This window comes from Melanotaenia boesemani, chromosome 7, assembly GCF_017639745.1.
Source record: "Melanotaenia boesemani isolate fMelBoe1 chromosome 7, fMelBoe1.pri, whole genome shotgun sequence".
NCBI classification, from domain to species: domain Eukaryota; kingdom Metazoa; phylum Chordata; class Actinopteri; order Atheriniformes; family Melanotaeniidae; genus Melanotaenia; species Melanotaenia boesemani.
This window is the reverse complement of record NC_055688.1, coordinates 19,984,686-20,002,028: the sequence shown is the minus strand read 5'-3', so window position 1 is coordinate 20,002,028 and position 17,343 is coordinate 19,984,686. Positions and strand designations below refer to the sequence as shown.

General features: G+C 37.4%; 4 protein-coding genes across 6 annotated transcripts; 2 read left to right on the top strand and 2 right to left on the bottom strand.

The window, feature by feature from the left end:
- Positions 1 to 245: 245 nt before the first annotated feature.
- On the bottom strand, positions 246 to 5,347 carry zbtb33 (zinc finger and BTB domain containing 33). The gene is made up of 2 exons (XM_041989608.1): positions 5,239 to 5,347; positions 246 to 3,926 (listed from the first exon to the last, which is right to left on the bottom strand). The coding sequence occupies exon 2, from the start codon at positions 3,922 to 3,924 to the stop codon at positions 2,038 to 2,040; it is 1,887 nt and encodes a 628-aa protein (XP_041845542.1). The 5' UTR covers positions 3,925 to 3,926; positions 5,239 to 5,347; the 3' UTR covers positions 246 to 2,037.
- Positions 5,348 to 6,329: 982 nt separating this feature from the next.
- On the top strand, positions 6,330 to 10,982 carry LOC121642744 (NFKB activating protein). 2 transcript variants are annotated; one of them, XM_041989612.1, is made up of 8 exons: positions 6,330 to 6,906; positions 7,936 to 8,016; positions 8,127 to 8,191; positions 8,277 to 8,372; positions 8,459 to 8,498; positions 8,580 to 8,771; positions 9,029 to 9,178; positions 10,551 to 10,982. In XM_041989612.1, exons 1-8 carry the CDS (start codon positions 6,485 to 6,487, stop codon positions 10,723 to 10,725), a joined length of 1,221 nt encoding a protein of 406 aa, XP_041845546.1. In that variant the 5' UTR covers positions 6,330 to 6,484; the 3' UTR covers positions 10,726 to 10,982. The 2 variants fall into 2 exon arrangements, with proteins under 2 accessions (XP_041845546.1, XP_041845545.1); XM_041989611.1 differs by having other exon boundaries at positions 6,331 to 6,906; positions 8,456 to 8,498.
- A 724-nt stretch (positions 10,983 to 11,706) lies between these two features.
- On the bottom strand, positions 11,707 to 13,565 carry ndufa1 (NADH:ubiquinone oxidoreductase subunit A1). The gene is made up of 3 exons (XM_041989614.1): positions 13,310 to 13,565; positions 13,109 to 13,198; positions 11,707 to 11,799 (listed from the first exon to the last, which is right to left on the bottom strand). The coding sequence occupies exons 1-3, from the start codon at positions 13,409 to 13,411 to the stop codon at positions 11,779 to 11,781; spliced, it is 213 nt and encodes a 70-aa protein (XP_041845548.1). The 5' UTR covers positions 13,412 to 13,565; the 3' UTR covers positions 11,707 to 11,778.
- A 411-nt stretch (positions 13,566 to 13,976) lies between these two features.
- upf3b (UPF3B regulator of nonsense mediated mRNA decay) lies at positions 13,977 to 17,137 on the top strand. Of its 2 annotated transcripts, XM_041989610.1 has the most exons (10): positions 13,980 to 14,223; positions 14,503 to 14,609; positions 14,691 to 14,797; positions 14,906 to 15,004; positions 15,144 to 15,254; positions 15,385 to 15,428; positions 15,513 to 15,701; positions 15,783 to 15,937; positions 16,030 to 16,333; positions 16,419 to 17,137. In XM_041989610.1, the coding sequence occupies exons 1-10, from the start codon at positions 14,113 to 14,115 to the stop codon at positions 16,554 to 16,556; spliced, it is 1,365 nt and encodes a 454-aa protein (XP_041845544.1). In that variant the 5' UTR covers positions 13,980 to 14,112; the 3' UTR covers positions 16,557 to 17,137. The 2 variants fall into 2 exon arrangements, with proteins under 2 accessions (XP_041845543.1, XP_041845544.1); XM_041989609.1 differs by having other exon boundaries at positions 13,977 to 14,223; positions 15,513 to 15,937.
- Positions 17,138 to 17,343: the final 206 nt, after the last annotated feature.

The following is a 17,343-nucleotide window of genomic DNA, read 5'->3' as shown; positions in this document are numbered from 1 at the left end:
AACACCCCTCTGGAGACTAATCAATCTGAACAAAGAAAAGCAAGTTAATTACTTAATAAACTACTATTGTAGTTTATTTATGAACTGTTGTGAACAGCAGTCATTAAAGTTGTCAATGAAAAAGTTTGGAAACCGCTGGCCTATGAGACCCATAAACACACCTAAGAATTTATATATACATATATATATATATATATATATATGCGTGTGTTTGTTTATTAAGCAATTACATACAGCACATCACACACGGTTGTAAATCAGTTTATTGAAAAACAAAATCTGTATTATTTAAATCGTTAACATGACAGTCTGGATCCCATGTTAGCTATAATTTTACCTACACTAAGCAATCTCTAACTTCTGATGTAGAAAATTACATTTGTATTAAAATTTCTAGCTTACACTGTATTGGTGTTCAACTCAAGAAGACAACTACAGTTGTTCAAGCTTATGAAAAAAATGTAATAACTGTACAACCTTTCTGCCACAAAGTCCAGATGTGGTAGCAAGCACATAATGAAAAATATACTTTTTTTTACAACATTCCTAAAACAAAATTAAGACTGAAACATAGTCTGACAAGTTTTGCATCTAATTTTCAGAACCAGAGATTTAGGATTGTATTGATAGTGGACATAACATCTGAGCAAGCTTATTTAATATATATTATTATATATTCAGACCAGACTAAAAGAAAGGTCACCTGGTTACATGCAGAAAAACCTCAACTGAGGTTTCACATTACTAAAATAGGCAACCCCGTTTTTCATTTTATGAAATGGGCTTCGTTTGACGGCTTAATGTCTAAATATTTTAGGCTGTGACATTAATGTCAAAAACGAGGAGATGACAGATGATATAAAATGTCTCACTGTAATGTGGTGCTTTGTACTTCAGAAATTTTTTCTAAGAAATACCCCTGCAAAACTCATGACTTCCTAATGTATTTTGATTACAACACCAGCCTAAGCAAACCAATAGTTTCTGTGTTTTTGACTTGCGTGTGAACATTTGATCAATGACATCAACTTTCATGATTTTACAAAACGTAAAAACACAGAATCCATGCATCAGCGTTTACTTCCATGTAAAATTGAGAATACAAAGTCAGAAAGTTTTTCTAAATTAATTTAGTTGTGCTTTTATTCATTTCAGATTTTATATATATATATATATATATATATATATATATATATATATATATATATATATAGTGTAGTAGATCAAGGTTATTACAAAGGCAGAGGACTACGAGCGAGCAAAGGTACAGTTGTGTTGCTTAAAGCTTGTTAGTTACTCTGCAAGAAGCGAGAACTTTGTTCAAGAACAAGAAAAAAGGTCATACTGGTCAAGTCAATTTAGACACGAGAAGTTGCGTCTGCGACGGGGCAGAGATAACTGCAAGGGGATGTTCGTGTTTTTATAATGAGCAGCTGACTGGGTTGTTTCTTTCTCACCACCTCGACCAGCTGTTCATTAAAACTATCCATTCAGCCTTGCATCAGGGGAAATGAGGAAACCACAACTTTCCGCTTTATCCTTTCCGCGTTAACAACACCCACCTCAAATGTCTGACCAATCACACGATACCTCTCTGAGCCCCACAAGAAGAAAGAGAACTGTCCCTTCAAGAACAAGAAAAAAGTTCTTGCTTCTCGCAGAGTAAGTAACAGCCTTTACACTACCAACCTGCAACTATTTGCTCCAACTTATTCTAATTTTCAATAAAGCCAAATGACTGATAATCTCCAATGATTTTTTTTCTTATCCCGGTGCTGTCTACAGCTGGCTTCTCAGTCCAAAGCCTTTGAACAACTTCAACTACACAGACCCAACAGTAATCTTAAGTGCATTATTACCAATTTGCTATTTCTACCAAACTACACCACTAACCTCACTTAACTTAAAAGCAAATGCAGCCATACCTTTAGCCAACATCATCAATAAAAACACTAAACGGTTGATGATATTAAAATGAAGAGGATAAAAGAAAGGGGCACCTAAAAGGCACAGGAAATGATGACCAGTGAGTGTTACTCAGTAGCTGTCTGGTGTAATATACTCAAACTCTGTGGTTCCCTGTGGAGGAGAGTTTATGGTTGACCCTGGTTGCATCTGGGTGTCAGGTGGCATACGAGCATTGGGAGCATCAGGCTCGACGAAGATGTCGTCCCAGTTCAACATCTTGCTTTGTGTAGAAGAGTGGACATCGTCGTCTGTTATATGATGAATGCTGCCATCCTCGGATATGACAGGAACCCCTGGCCCATCATTAACCCATGAGTATGATTTCATTTGAACAGTTTTGCACGGCAACAGGCGGTATAAATTGTTGCTACCATCATCCTTCTCCTTTCTCCCACTAGGATCCTGATTGTGGACTTGCTTGCAGTGAGTCGAGAGTAACTGGTAATTTATGAACATTTTATTGCACAGCAAGCACTGGTACCTTCTCTCTCCCGTGTGGTGAATTTCATGTTTAGTTCTGTATTCAGCCAAGGCAAACACCTTGTCACAATAGCGGCAAGGGTACTTCTTTTCCCATGAGTGAGTGTTGAAATGACGGCGGAGACTCGTCAGACACACATAGGGGCGCTTACATACGATGCACACGTAGAAAGTCTTTCCATCCATGATCAGCTCATAGTGATCCTCAAGCTCTGTTTTAGTTCTCTTCTTGGTTGGTCCAGCCGTTGGTGACAAAGGTGCTTTATCAAACGTTTTCAAAGGTGTAGCCATCAAAGATCTCTTTCCTTTATTGGCTTTGGAGCCACCTTCTCCTGGATCTTCCTTTACTGGGACAATATCATAAGTATCTTCCCCAATATTGGCATACACTTTACAGCCTGATGAAATTGAATCTATTTCTGTGGCTGTATTGAGTGTCACAGTCTTTTTTGCTGCAACAGTTTGGTTGGGAATGTTAGGATTTACAGCTGATATTTCAGACACATCTATGAGCCTTATTTTAAAATCTCCTTGCTGAGTTGAAGTAGAAACATGCTTCTTGTGAACTCCCACTTGATCACTGCTTTCAGAGGACTGGGAGACACTCTGTGGCTCAGGGGTGAAACTGCTTGATCTAGCTGGTATTGTTGCAACACTACCTGAGGAAACTCTAGAAAGGGAAGGCGAGTTATTGGAACTACTGTCAGGACTGCGCAGAGGGCTGCTGACCGACACACTGGGGTTAGTACAACTTGCGCTGGGAGGCTTTGAAGTATTAGTTGCTGTAGGTGTTGATGCTTTTTTTTCATTTGTTGAGGCTGCATGATTTGTTTCTACATTTTGCTCTGATGCAGCATTTCCTGAATCCACTTTGTCCAAATCAATGACTTCACTAGGGTTGGCTTTCTGGCTAGCAGCTCGGGACTGAGCATCTGTGTATGAGACAAACACAACATCACCGTCTGAGTCCTCATCAATGCCCACAGATTTGTTTGTCTGGTTGAATTCCTCTGCAGAAATGGAGAAGGACTCTGTGATGATTGGCATTATCTCTGTGGATGTGTCACTTTTGTTTTCTGGCTCCATAGACAAACCAGGAAGACCTTTAACGTGTGATAATGGTGAACCCAAGTTTGCAATGAACTTCACTCCTAGTACCTGTCCAGCATTTATGAGTTCCTCAAGCATGTCAGAACGGACACGGACAATCTTGGAGCTGTAAATATAGTTGAGGATCTGCTCAAAAATCTCTGGCCTGATGAAGTTCAACTCGATCACTTGTCCAGCGACACTGAAAAGCTGATGGAAATATGTACTTGATGCAGACAGGATTGTTTTGTGAGCTCTGAATTTCTTGTCCTGTATGATGATGGTGACATCACAAAACAATCCATGATTTCGTTGCTCATTCAGGGACTTCAGGACAGCTGCTGAATACTGTGTGTCAGTTGCAGATATCAGCTTTAGACTTGGCATGGCTACAGAGAATAAAAATGAAGAAAAACAAATCAGAAATAGCATCTATGAATGTAAAAGAAATGTCACTGACAGTTACAGCTGTTTCATAATCCAGCTTTTCCAGTTGGGGCAGAATAACAACAGTTGTAGAAGGATATGTATAATGAAATTATTGTTTGTTAAAGGCAGCTAATACGTTCAAACATTTTAAACTTTACTTCCTTTTCTATGTCACACTATATTTAAAGTGTCTAAGCAGGCTAGAGCCATGCAAGACTATTTTATTGACACAAGCAGGCAGCAGTCACAAGTCCATGGCCGTTGAGGTTTTAGTTTCAGGTACTAATAAATTAGTCTCCATTATTACTGAAAAGTGTTGTTCTAATGCAGCACAACCAAGACAAAAAGTTGCTGATCTGGTGGAAAAATAGCTTTGTTTTGAGTCACTGCATCACCATTGTCCAAACTGTCCAAACTGTTCAGAGCTGTCAGAATCAGGACAGGAAATAATTTATTGATCCCTGAAGGAAAATCTTGAATTGTGACAAGCTGAAATCTCTTGTGACTTATTAACCACTAAATACAGAACTGCAAACATGCAATAAACTAATAATTTAGTTGGGTTCGAGCTATAACTAGAACACATATAACTTGAGCTAATTCAATAAGAAAAGCACTGATATGAATGTGCAAAATTTTCTTAATTTATGTGTAACCAAGTTAAAAATATCACAAAATTTTTCCAAAACTCTTTTAAAAACATCATCCTACCACACCATTTTCTTCTGTTTAACAATCAGCAGCTAATGGGATGCAATTATATAAAAGCAAATCAGTAGTAATGAAAGTATAATAAAGTCTTTTCTCAGTTAAACATAACCTTTCATACAGTCAACAACACTTTTGAAAACAGTGTTCTGCACAAAATATTTTAAACTTGGTGGTTGTTATAGTTACGACAACAAAACAATAACCTTACCTTTTGTTAAAAGATAAACGTTAGTTTGTAAAAGTTACAATATCTACCATACATTAAAACTAAAAAAACTGGATAATATTAAAACAGTGTCCCTTGATAATTACTGAATTGTTCACCTGCTTAGACGAATCGTTTGTTACTGCTTCTTAATACATTATCAACACAATAATCAGTCGCTGATGTTAGCCTGCTAACAAAGGTAACACTGCTTCCTCTTCATAAGGAGGAAGCGCGGCCTTCTATTTAGCATCTTGTTAGCATGCTAGCCTCAGATACTAGACTCAAATTAATGAAAGCCTTTCTCTCTCTAAAACTTGTCTTTAGATAGGTCGTACAAATACAACAATATTCACCTGCAACCTCGAAGCTTGTGCCAAGACTAGCCTGACCGCTGCCACCTAGTGAGTTAACTTGACTGGCTACAAAAGACCGGAAACTCGCTGCCGCTGTCGGTTGCGTCACCGGAAGTACCTCTTCAACAGCTTTGCCCTGTAATAGAACTCTGCTTTTACTACTACCTACATATGTGCAAGACATTTAGATTGAATAACAAGCGAAAGAAAGAAAGAAAGAAAGAAAGAAAGAAAGAAAGAAAGAAAGAAAGAAAGAAAGAAAGAAACAAACAAACAAACAAACAAACAAACAAACCACTGTCTTGTCTGATTTAAAACTGAGGTTTATATGAATTATGCATTCTGTATTGTAGACATACAGATGCTTCTTCATTTTACCAAAGTTTTGAAAGGACTTGGGTCGTATTCAGTTAAAATAATTACACTACTCATAAAAAGTGAGAAGTGTTCTTTGGTTTTTGGTATAATATCTGAATGGACCTAAAATGCACAATAACCTTTACGCAAATACACATACATTTTCCATAAATTTCACACTAAACCTGAACCTTTTGTGAGTGGTAGATGATAGATACTGAATAGATAGATAGATAGATGGACAGACAGACAGACAGACAGACAGACAGACAGACAGACAGACAGACAGACAGATAGATCGATCGATAGATAGATAGATAGATAGATAGATAGATAGATAGATAGATAGATAGATAGATAGATAGATAGATAGATAGATAGATAGATAGATAGATAGATAGAATTTGGAAACATTGTGCTATGTACAAGGGCATTCAAATGCAACTATGCTTTAACTTTTGGTACAAAAACTTAACTGATGGATTATTAAAAGTCAAGAGAATAAATATCATTGGATGACTGTTGTTAACTCAAATTGTTTTTCAGGAGAGTCCAATTGATCAGTTTAGGAAACCAAGAAAAAGGCGTAATAAGGGGCTGGGAGGTGATTTAATAGTGAAGTACTAAATATTTAATCGGTGTTGTTCGTGTTCTGCATTTGTATTTAATCTTTGCCCAAAATTAATTGTTTCAAAGCACAAGCGGAACTAATGTGAAAAATGAGACATAGAAAAGAGGGATATTTGACGAAGACGGACACGTTGGGACTTCCTGTTATTGCTTGCGTACTTAAAAAAAGGAGCGTTATCTTGAGTGCAATTTTTCTTTCAGTCTAATTGAAGTTTGAGTTTACTTCCGCTCAGCATTAAGTCTACATCATCCAGAGATTATGCCTCTGTCGGATCGGTCAAGTTCTGACGGCGGGGAATCTCGGAGTCCTCGGGGCCGGAGACCACGTACTCGCTCCCGCAGCCGAAACCGCAGCGACAGCCGTGAACGAAGCCTTTCTCCGGATAGCTTCGGGCCTAAACTCCCCAAACTTAGAAACCGAGAGAAGGAACACGAGGAACGGGAACGTCGTTTCAAAGAGGCGAGAAACATCAGACGGATACGCATTGGAAGCCCAGGTCGTAGCCGCTCCAGGTCACGATCTCGGTCCAGAGAACGTCACAACAACGCCAGTAACAACCACCACCACTGGCACGAGCAGAGGGATACCCCTGGAAAACACGGCACATTCAAAGATGACTATTATTACGAGCAGCAGAGGGACGATGTCCAGCGGCAGAGGCAAGAGGCTTTTATTGCCAGGTATAAACATCTAAGTCCAAATCAAGTTCAGCGATTCATAGATACAAATGGTAGCGAGAGCCTCACAAGAATTCAGTGTCATTTGGCCATATTAAAACAAATGTACCCACATCTTCTTAAATTATTAGTCTATGCCCTAAATTTTACAATATTTAACATCCCAAACTTTACTTATTTGAATCGACACCTAAAACATGTAAAATTATAGGGAAACCTCGTTTTCTATTCTAAGATCAGGAGTGTTTGTTGAAAAAAAGACATTACGATGATTAAACATATAGGAACATTTTTTAACAAGGAGAAAGCAAAGATGAGGCTGGAAGATAGCAACAGCTGAAATAATATAAAAAGTAATTCCATTTAAATCAAATAAAATTTGATTCATAAAACACTATTCAAATTAAAGGTAGCACAAAGTGTTCTACATAAAAATACAGCAACTAGCAATAACAAAAGTCAATAAGGTGGCAAATCCTTAAACACACACACAACATTTAGTAGAATAAAAAAGAAACTGATTAATTTATATATTTTGGCCGGTTGTTCAGTCGTCGGAAGGTTGGCAGTTCGAATCCCAGGAGATCTGTTGTCTTATGCCAAGGCACTTCACCCTACCCACTTCCAGTGTCGGCATCACTGGTGAATGGATGTGTATGAATGTTTTGTTTCTGACTTCTTTTTTTTTTTTAACTGACTTCATTGGGCCATTTCTGTATAATAGTCGGCCATTATCTATTTAAGATCAAAGTCATTAAATTATATTAGGCTTCTAGTTCAAATTTTAATTATAATTATTTCTGTGGATGTAAAATTTATGATGATTTCATAAATATTCTCCAGGCGTTGGGAATCTGTTTTGCTTTATCTGTCAGTATGAACCTGACATGCTGATGGGTCCCTTCTGATCAGCTGTCCGTTTTCACATTGCAGCTTATCTATGTGTTGTTTAAACTCTGCCCATTTATATAGTTAAAAGCAGTGATTTGTTTCAGACACCAGCAGACTGAACCATCTGAGTTTCTTTTCCAGGCGCCTGCAGGAGAGGGAAAGGATTGGCGAGCTTGGTTGTCCTGAAGTTTGGGGATATTCGCCAAGAGTGAAAGAACCAGAGTAAGTCAAGATTCCCCATCAGTACAGCAACATGTTGTTTATATATTGTTGTCATTGGAGAAGCATTTAAATTTTCTCTTTCTCTTATTTACATAATTTCTTTCCATCAGCTCTGACGAATTCACACCTGTAGAAGCAGATGAGAAAAACAGCAGTTCAGAATCAAGCTCAGAAGGTAAGTGTTTGACTATGTATAAATTATAGGAACATGTTGCGTGTAAACCTTTGTATTTACACAGAATCCTCCCTTTGATTAACAGAGGAAAAGAAGAAGAAAAAGAAGAAGAAAAAGAAGTCCAAAAAAAGAAAGAACAAGAAACATTCGGAGGACAGTGAACTGGAATCAGATTCTGATGGTGAGGCAGTCATGATTAATTTCATTTTTCAAGAATCATCAACAAAGTTTAATAATTTGAACTAACATGTTTTTATCCGACAGAAGAAGATATAAAGAAGAAAAAAAAGAAGAAGAAAAGCAAAAAGTAGGTTCTAATTTGAATCTTCTAGCAGCTTTGCTTACATATAAGTATATTATAATTAACCAAACATCATATTTTTAATAGGTCAAAGAAGTCCAAAAAGAAGAAGGCGAAGAAGAGTCGGAAAGAGTCCAGCGATTCCAGCAGTGAAGAATCAGAGGAGGAGGAGGAAGATCCCAATGGATTGATGTGGGTGGAGAAAACAAACGTGGACGAACACATAGTTGGCCCCGAAGCTCCGCTCACCCATCTGTCCCAGGACGACAAACCCCTCGAGTCAGTGTCTCCTTTTTGGTTGTTCTGTCGCATAATTATTTACATAAATGCAATTAAAAGAAAACAAAAGCACAATTTTTTTCCTTCCAGCTCATGAAATGAAATTAAATAAAAAATACTTTATTAATAAGTGTTAATTGTGATTTTTTTTATTTTCTTTTTTTGCTAGTATTTGAGTCTCTTTAGATAAAACCTCTAAGTTATAATGCAAATGATGGTAATGTGTGTTTAACAGGAGTATGTTTGTCTTCCTCCAGTTTTGGTCATGCACTGTTGCCAGGTGAAGGTGCTGCAATGGCAGAGTATGTAAAAGCTGGCAAACGTATCCCTAGAAGAGGAGAAATCGGCCTCACCAGTGACGAGATTGCAAACTTTGAGAAGTCTGGCTACGTTATGAGCGGTAGCAGGTACGCAATGTTTTGAAGTCAGTCAGACTAAAATTTAACTTTGGCTGTGTTTGGATTTTCATGGCATCAGATAATCCAGTGAATAAGTTTAATTTAAACTGACATTTTAGCAAAACATTGAATCCTGATGTTCTAAAGCCTGTTCCAGAAAGTGGGTTATGTTGAAACTCTGAGTACGTTAACCTTGAGTTCAGGAAAACTGGGATTTCTGTTCCAGAAAGCAAGATAAGTCTTACTCTGAATCTGTTACCATGGTAACTGACTCTGAAGAGAACCTCCTCACTGTCAGGTTCATTAAAAAGAGAGTAACCGCCTGTCTCTTCCCACCTGAAGCAGCTGTCAGACATCGATTGTCGGTACCAATGCAATTCCAGAGATTAGAAGCTGAATTAATACCCAATGGTTCATATAAGAAGATTTTTCATAACTCAAACAGACGTGTTTTTTTTCCCTGATCAATATCTCATCAAACAGTACCCTGATACTCTGGTCGCACATATCCAACGTGTCACATCGTGGACGTAACATGACGTCATAGCAAGATTTCTACTTTGTTTACTTCTTAAATTTCTTTTGAAAAGGGGACTTTACAAAAGAAATTTTGATACATTAATTCCGATTAATGACAAAAAATTAACGAGTTAAAAAATGAACACTATTAATCATAGTGTGTGTTAAGAGCCAGTGAGCAAAAACTTTTAGAAAAAAAAAAAAAATTAATAGCATTAATTAATTCATGCCTTAACCCGATAGTAGCGCCTAAGTCCCATCCCCAAATTCCCCAAATGGGATGGGACCTACCGATTTTGTCCTATGCACCAATATTTTAACGCACATGCTGCAGCTTTAATGAAGTTAAATATTCAGTTAGTGGATTCCAACTTCCACATTGACTCAGGCAGCAGTTTTCTTCCATGATGTTTCTCACCCCTTAGCAGCAGCAGCAATGTCCCCTTCTTTACAAAATACCCCTTTCGTATTGCTGACATGCTTCAATGAGACCGTCTCACTCAATCAGGTAAAATAACTAGCTTTTTGTCTGCGGTTGCCATGGTGAATCCAGGTATTGGTGCTCTGTTGATGATGGCTCGTTTTTGTAGTTCCAAACTCGAGCTGTTCTGGATCCGAACACTCCAGAGTAGTTCAATTCAGAATCAAGCTAACCCAGAGTTTATTTTTAGACTCAGCTGAACCTCCTTTCAGGAACCCCTGATCAACATTAATATTACATTTTCCCTAAATTAACTACAGTAACTATGCACACTAACAGTTTTGCATTGTTTAACTGGAGCTTTTTACACCTGCTTACCTCATAGGTTTTCACGTGGATGCACGTTTTTTGTAATGCAAACATTTTTCTATCACCCTGCAGACATCGTCGTATGGAGGCTGTGCGTCTGAGAAAGGAAAACCAGATCTACAGTGCGGATGAAAAGAGAGCTCTGGCATCCTTCAACCAGGAAGAGAGGAGGAAGAGGGAAAGCAAGATCCTGTCAAGCTTCAGGGAAATGGTTTACAGAAAAACCAAAGGCAAGGATGAGAAGTGAATGTTCCAGTTTCTTCTTTGATTTCTGTAACTATACACCTTTACTGTTTGAGTTCGGTTTTCTTTCACTCATCTTAAGTTTCAGTTGAATGTACAGTGAGAGGCTTTTTAACTGTAAAGTAACATATTAGAAGTATGGAGTTGCTTTGTGTTTTTCAGGATGTTTATGCACTCTGATTGTTCTTTATTTCCTATGGTAAATTTGTTTTAATTCACCTGAGCAGAAAAGTCAATAAACTGTCAATATTAGTATCAATATTTCATGGTTATATTCTGTCTGTACTCAGTTGGAGTTAAACTAAGACTAAAAAGTAAATATCTACAATTCCTAAGAAAATTTAAAAAAATTAGCCTTGCAAATATTTTTCCCTTCATTGTTTCATTAAAATTCAAATTTTTGAAAACTTTTCACAGCTGAAACTACTTCAAAATCATCTGTCTTTTAAAATATATTAACTTTATATTTCATCCAACAAATCTTTATATAACATTTTTCCAATCAGCGTGCAAACGTTTCAGCAGCTTTACAACCTGTAGTGATAGCTGTGTTTACTGTATAACGTCAACATTTGTTCTCTTTATTCGCTACAGTAAGTATTTACCAAAGCAGCTGCATGTTAAAATTCAGTTTCCAGGGTGTGATTTGTTGGTCATAATATTTCAAGAGGATTTAGGAGCTGTGATCTGGGCACACCGGTCAATACTATGGAAATTAGTTACATTACTACAGATTACTATGAAACCTATTAAAATTAGTTTCTGAAAAGCCCATCACACATTCACATCAGAAAAAATAAGCTAATCCTCACAGAGATGATATCTTGATGGCTAAATATTTAAATTCAAGGAACCTTATCAAATGCTGAAAATATATTTGATCCTCCTTTTTAGCATCTGTTGCTGGTAGAACATAATATTTAAAGGATTTCCACATTTTGACAATTTATTTGATCACAAAAACAAAAAACTCCAAAACAAATTCTTATTAAATACAATATTTTAATGTACAGCACAATTAACTTTCTGTTTTTTAAGGTCTCCATAATCGTCGTCATCAGTTGATGTTTTCAAGTCCCTGGTGAGAAAAAAAAGTGGGAAAGGAAAAAAGAAAAAATTAACATTTGTGAGAAAACGGCTGTAAAAACAGTTGTAACTGTATGAAAACACTGAACTTAATAGTCATTAGTCAAAAACTTTAAACATAACACTGTTAATCTTAGTTCTCCAGATTCTGTTATGAATTTAGTATTTAAGTAATTGAATTTTGGTGGCAGGTATGGAGAGCCGTTTTATTAATGATTAAATGAATAACTGAAATAAATATTTCATAAAATATTAAATGTACATTATTCAATAATTAACTTATTTAATGACATTTAATTTGTGCATTTAATATGTTTTATTAATTTACTTAAATATACATGATATATATATTTAATTTTGGCTGGTAATTGAAGCATATTTTACTGTATATCGGTCCTTAGAAATAGGGAAAACTTGTCATGACAGAAATAAGCAGGGATAGACGTTACTATTCCATCCGAGATCAGCAACTTTTTGCCCGGGATCGGGCAAGGTGTGGTGGATCAGGGATACGAGGCGGGCAGGCATGCAGGTAAGGGAACTTAAGGTTATCTACCCGCTAAACACTTTGGCATCCTTTGTATTCCCTCAGGAACCCAGTGAATTCTAATACGACACTGGATTGGAGCAAACGAGGCCTAGTGGGAGGAACACTTCATTTTTTGCATTATGTTCTCTGTGCATGTGCACAACCACTTGTGGAGGACAAAACGTTTTTTTGCATCATTGTTCTTACACGATTAGCAAAAATAATCTTTGACATTCGTGTAAAATGTCTTTCATAGAGGCAGATCTGAAGAAACTGAAAAAAGTAATTTGTTAAAGATTGCCAAAAGCTGATCTGCTGAAGAAGCCATAAAAGAACTCTAGTCAGAAAGATGCAGCCAAACCCAGACTGTTAAACACGGCTCTTCATTTGAATATAAGGACCCAAAATAAAAAAAGAACTAAATAAAAATGGATCTGCAAAATAAGGTAAATGAAATACATGTTACTACAAAATAAGTTTAACATAAAAATATAATTACAAAAACTGTTAAGTGTAAATAATTTCAATAAATAAAAATGTTGATACATAAAATAAATTCAGTGTCATTAATTAAACAAGTTAATAATCGAAAAAACATATACATTTTATTTATTTTGCATATATATATATATATATTTTTTTTCTTTTCTTTAGACACGAACAGTTTAAAAGAACAGCTGAGAGACCATCCCTGAGAAGGTGTAATGAACAGCAATTTTACATGTCTGTGCTTCTGTATGCACCTGGTTTGTGAAAAACAAGGAGGACTCACCTTGGAGTCGTAGCAGCGTCCCGTTCCTGCCACTCGCTTGTCTCTCTCCATCAAATACCACTGCCAAGGGACCCGAGCTATTCTCTTCTCCTGCGTTGAAATATAGGGGATTTTAGTCCAATCAAAGCAAAAACATACATGAAGCCAGCGTAGTTTACGAAATAACACGAAAGTCGCGTGAGCAGGCTGCATCACCCTCACCTTTCCTCCATTGGTGAATTTCTGTATGTACATAGTGGCGATTCCGGGGATCGTTAGGCACACGGTCATAAGGCCGAGGCCAGGTAGAATTTCATACCACATGTTTACTAGCTTGAACTACCTGACGACAAAGATCAACTCTAAGGACAACCGAGTTGTCCCCCAATCACGGAAGACGGTCTATTTTGCTAAGAAGCTGACAAAATGTCGACAGTCCTAATGACCTGCGCTCCGCCACCGGAAGAAGAAAGAATTTCCTGTTGTTGTCTTTCAAAGTTAAAGCATCTAAACTTCGCTGACAATCATGCAATGGAGTTAATATTTGATTAATTCCGTAAAACAAAGCGCATTAATAGAATCCAACAGAACAACAAAACAAACGTTTTTATCTAAACGACATAAATAGTTAATAATTGTTTTGAAAATAAAAAATGTAACTTGTACTTCTGGGCTTTCATTTCAAGAGCGCAAAGAGTGTGAAGGGAAAACTTTTATAAAATAACAAACGGAAAAAAAAAACAATAAGGTCACTCTTCGTGGGGTATTATGTAAAAAAGAAAGTAATTTAGATAAACATAAAATCGATTAAATGCTTTATGAATAATAAAATCAACATTATGAACTGTTGTTTTTCTCACAACAGCGCCCCCCTCTTTCGGTGATGTTGAACTGCAGGTCCAACCGCCAGGGAGGAAGTTACGCTTAGTTCGGTGGCTACTAGCCCGCTAACTTGCCAGAAAAAAGTAAACAAGTCTGTTGGATGATATGAGGTTAAATCGCTGTAAAAATTAGCTTTCTTAATTATGAAGGAAGACAAAGAAAATAGTCGGCCGAAGGAGAAAAAGGTGGAGATAAAGTGTGAGGATGGAGAGAAGACAGAAAAGTGCAAGGAAAAGAAAGAGGCCATGACAAAGGTAAAACTTGCTAGCTACGTTAGCTAATGTTCCTAAATGCCGCCAGTTAATGTCTATAATTAAACAATAAATATAATGTTGCTGTTGGTATTTGTGTTTTGTCGGACTTATCTTGCGTAGTCTAAAATGTAGATTGTAAAGAAAGGTAAATTGAAATTAGACTATTTACCACTTGATCAACCCCAACTTCCAGTTAAAACTCTAAATTGTTGATGGCATAACTGCCATTTTTCATTGTATATCTGTTAATATCTTCATACGTCGACAATTATTTCCTAGATTGTGATCAGGCGATTGCCACCAAGTCTGACCAAGGAGGAGTTAGAGGAGCAGTTGCAGCCTCTACCAGAAGTGGATTACTTGGAGTTTTTTTCTAACGACACCAGGTGAGTTAACGTGTAAAACCCATTCTCTTAATAACTATTGGCCTCAACGCGTTTATCTAACATGAGTGTTTCACCTTTCAGCCTTTACCCACACCTCTTTGCAAGGGCTTACATCAATTTTAAAAATCAAGAGGATATAGTCCTCTTCAGAGACCGATTTGATGGATATGTATTCATAGATAACAGAGGTATGAGGAGCATGAAACTCAGTAAAAAAAAAATAAATAAATAAAATATAGAGCTTTTTACAGTCTGGACCTAAAGCATCATGCTTGTCTACATGTTTTTTTAAATAGGTCAGGAATATCCAGCCATCGTGGAGTTTGCGCCTTTTCAAAAGACTGCCAAAAAAAGAAGTAAGAAGAAGGATTCAAAGTGTGGAACAATTTCTGAAGGTAAAGATTTTGACATTTCTAGGACAAGGGTATAATATTGCAGTCAATTAAGTGTAATTTTTACCAAACCTCACCAAAACAGTCCAGAATACATTTGGCATTTTCTTCTATGTTTTTCTTTTTTATTTATTTCTATAAGATCCAGATTACAAAAAGTTCCTTGAATATTACAATGGAGATGAAGATAAGTTGACATCCACACCTGAGACCCTTTTAGAAGAGATCGAAGCAAGATCAAAGGAGCTTGTAGGTATGTTAGCCGTGACCAATTAGATATCCCAGACATATCGCCATATGTATGTTAACAGTTGCAAGGCATTAGACATGATTTATTCTTTCTCTCTCTCTCCATCTCTCTCACTCTCTCTCTCTCCTTCAAGCTAAAAAAACGACTCCACTGTTGGACTTCCTGAAGAATAAACAGGTAAATATGTGGCATTTGAATTATGTATTTATATTAGGTTGCTAGCTGGAGGCTGGCATCACAGATCCTATTTTTTCTCTTCAGAGACTTAGAGAGGAGAAGAAGGAGGAGAGAAGAAGGAGGGAGCTTGAACGTAAGCGCCTACGTGATGAGGAGCGTCGTAAGTGGAGGGAGGAGGAGAGGAGGAAACGTAAAGAAGCAGAGAAAATGATGAGGCTTGAGAAACCGCTGGAGAAAGACAAAGACCAAGTTAAAGACGAACCCAAAATTAAGGTTTGTGCTGCAGAAAAATATACCTGTTTGCAATTGTTTGTAATTTCCACCATCTTATTTTTCATCGTATTTTATTTCCAGCTCCTGAAGAAGCCAGACAGATGTAATGAACCTGATTCTGACAAGCCCAAGGATAAACCCAAAAAACCAGAGAAGCTAAATAAAGAGGAGAGATCTTTGGAAAGTAGTGAGCACAAGAGGCGTCACATTGAAAATAAAGAGGATCGAGGAAGAAAGTAAGTTTCTTTAGCGTTTTTTTTTTTTTTTTTTTGGCACTTGCTTTGCTTGCTTTGACCACAGTAACTACATAGATCATATTTACTCGCAGAGGGGATGGAGACGGGCGAAAGGAATTCAGGGAGCGTGATGTAGACCGAGACAGAGAATGGGAGAAGGAGCGGCGGCAGAAAGAGAAAGAGCGCATTAGACGGCAGGATGAAGAAAGACGGAGAAAGAAGGATCATCTGGATGGAGAAAACTTGTACAGAAAGCGAGAAGAGCAATTTAAAAAAAGAAAGGCCATAGAGAAGAAGAGGAGTGAGATTATGGCAGACTCGCCCCAATCTGAGAAGCTGGAAAAAACCACCAAAGAGGGCAAAAAGGAGGAGAAAAGAGAGCGATTACGGAATAAGGTAATGACTCATATGTTTCAAAACATCAAGATGTTTCTTGCAGTTATGTGGAAGTGTTTCTGAGAAGGTTGTTTCTTTGCATCAGGACCGACCAGCTATTCAGCTGTACCAGCCAGGGGCCAGGAGCCGCAACCGGGTCGCAGGAGGAGGAGCTGAATCCAACTCTGCTGACAGGAAGCCAGAAACTGAGAACAAGAAGGTGGCTGAGAAAGGAGACGACTGAGCTGATTTCTAGTTTTGAAATTTTAAGTTTGGTGAGAAGACAGCAGACAGGCCTGTAAGGCTCACAGCAGCAATCTGGCACCGCAGTCGAGGCAGAGCTGCACCCGGCTTTCCCAGTCTCAGAGGAAGAGGTGTGATTGTGGAGCCTGTCAGTGCCTGAATGTGTGTTTTATTTGTTAGGAGAGGTGACAGTAACCTTTGGTATGAGTTTGGCTGTAGGAGACATTAGGTAAAGCCAAAGCTTTCTGGGACCACGTGATCTGAAAGTGACTTACTTCAGTATTGTTTCTCTGATGGAAAAAATGTACATGGCAAACATTAGTTTTCAGCTTGTTCAGGTAAATCGCTCTCTCAGCTCTGAATGATCTTGTAAAGGTTTAACTCCCTCATAACTTGATAAATTAACATTGTCAAGCTCTACAATATAGATTATACATTGACAACATCATTTCTGTTTTGTTTTCAGTTTGAAGTGTATTCATGTAAATTGCATGCTACTCTATGTGGGGAGAGGTTTAAGTTGTGCAGTAACATTTTCATGATCTGTCGGTCTAAGAAGCCGTGGAAAGCATACCAACTGCATGTACCTGGTCTGGTTCATTCATTTACATTATTAGAGGAGAAAGAGCCATTTTGACTATACTGCCTTGTGACAGCTATTCTTGCATGTAGATTTTGACATGCAAGTCAGTAAACAGTGACCAATCTGTGGCCTTTTTCCCTTTTATAATCTCAGACCCTTTTGAAACAAACATGTGATACATAGTAGAGCATGGAAACAAATTACT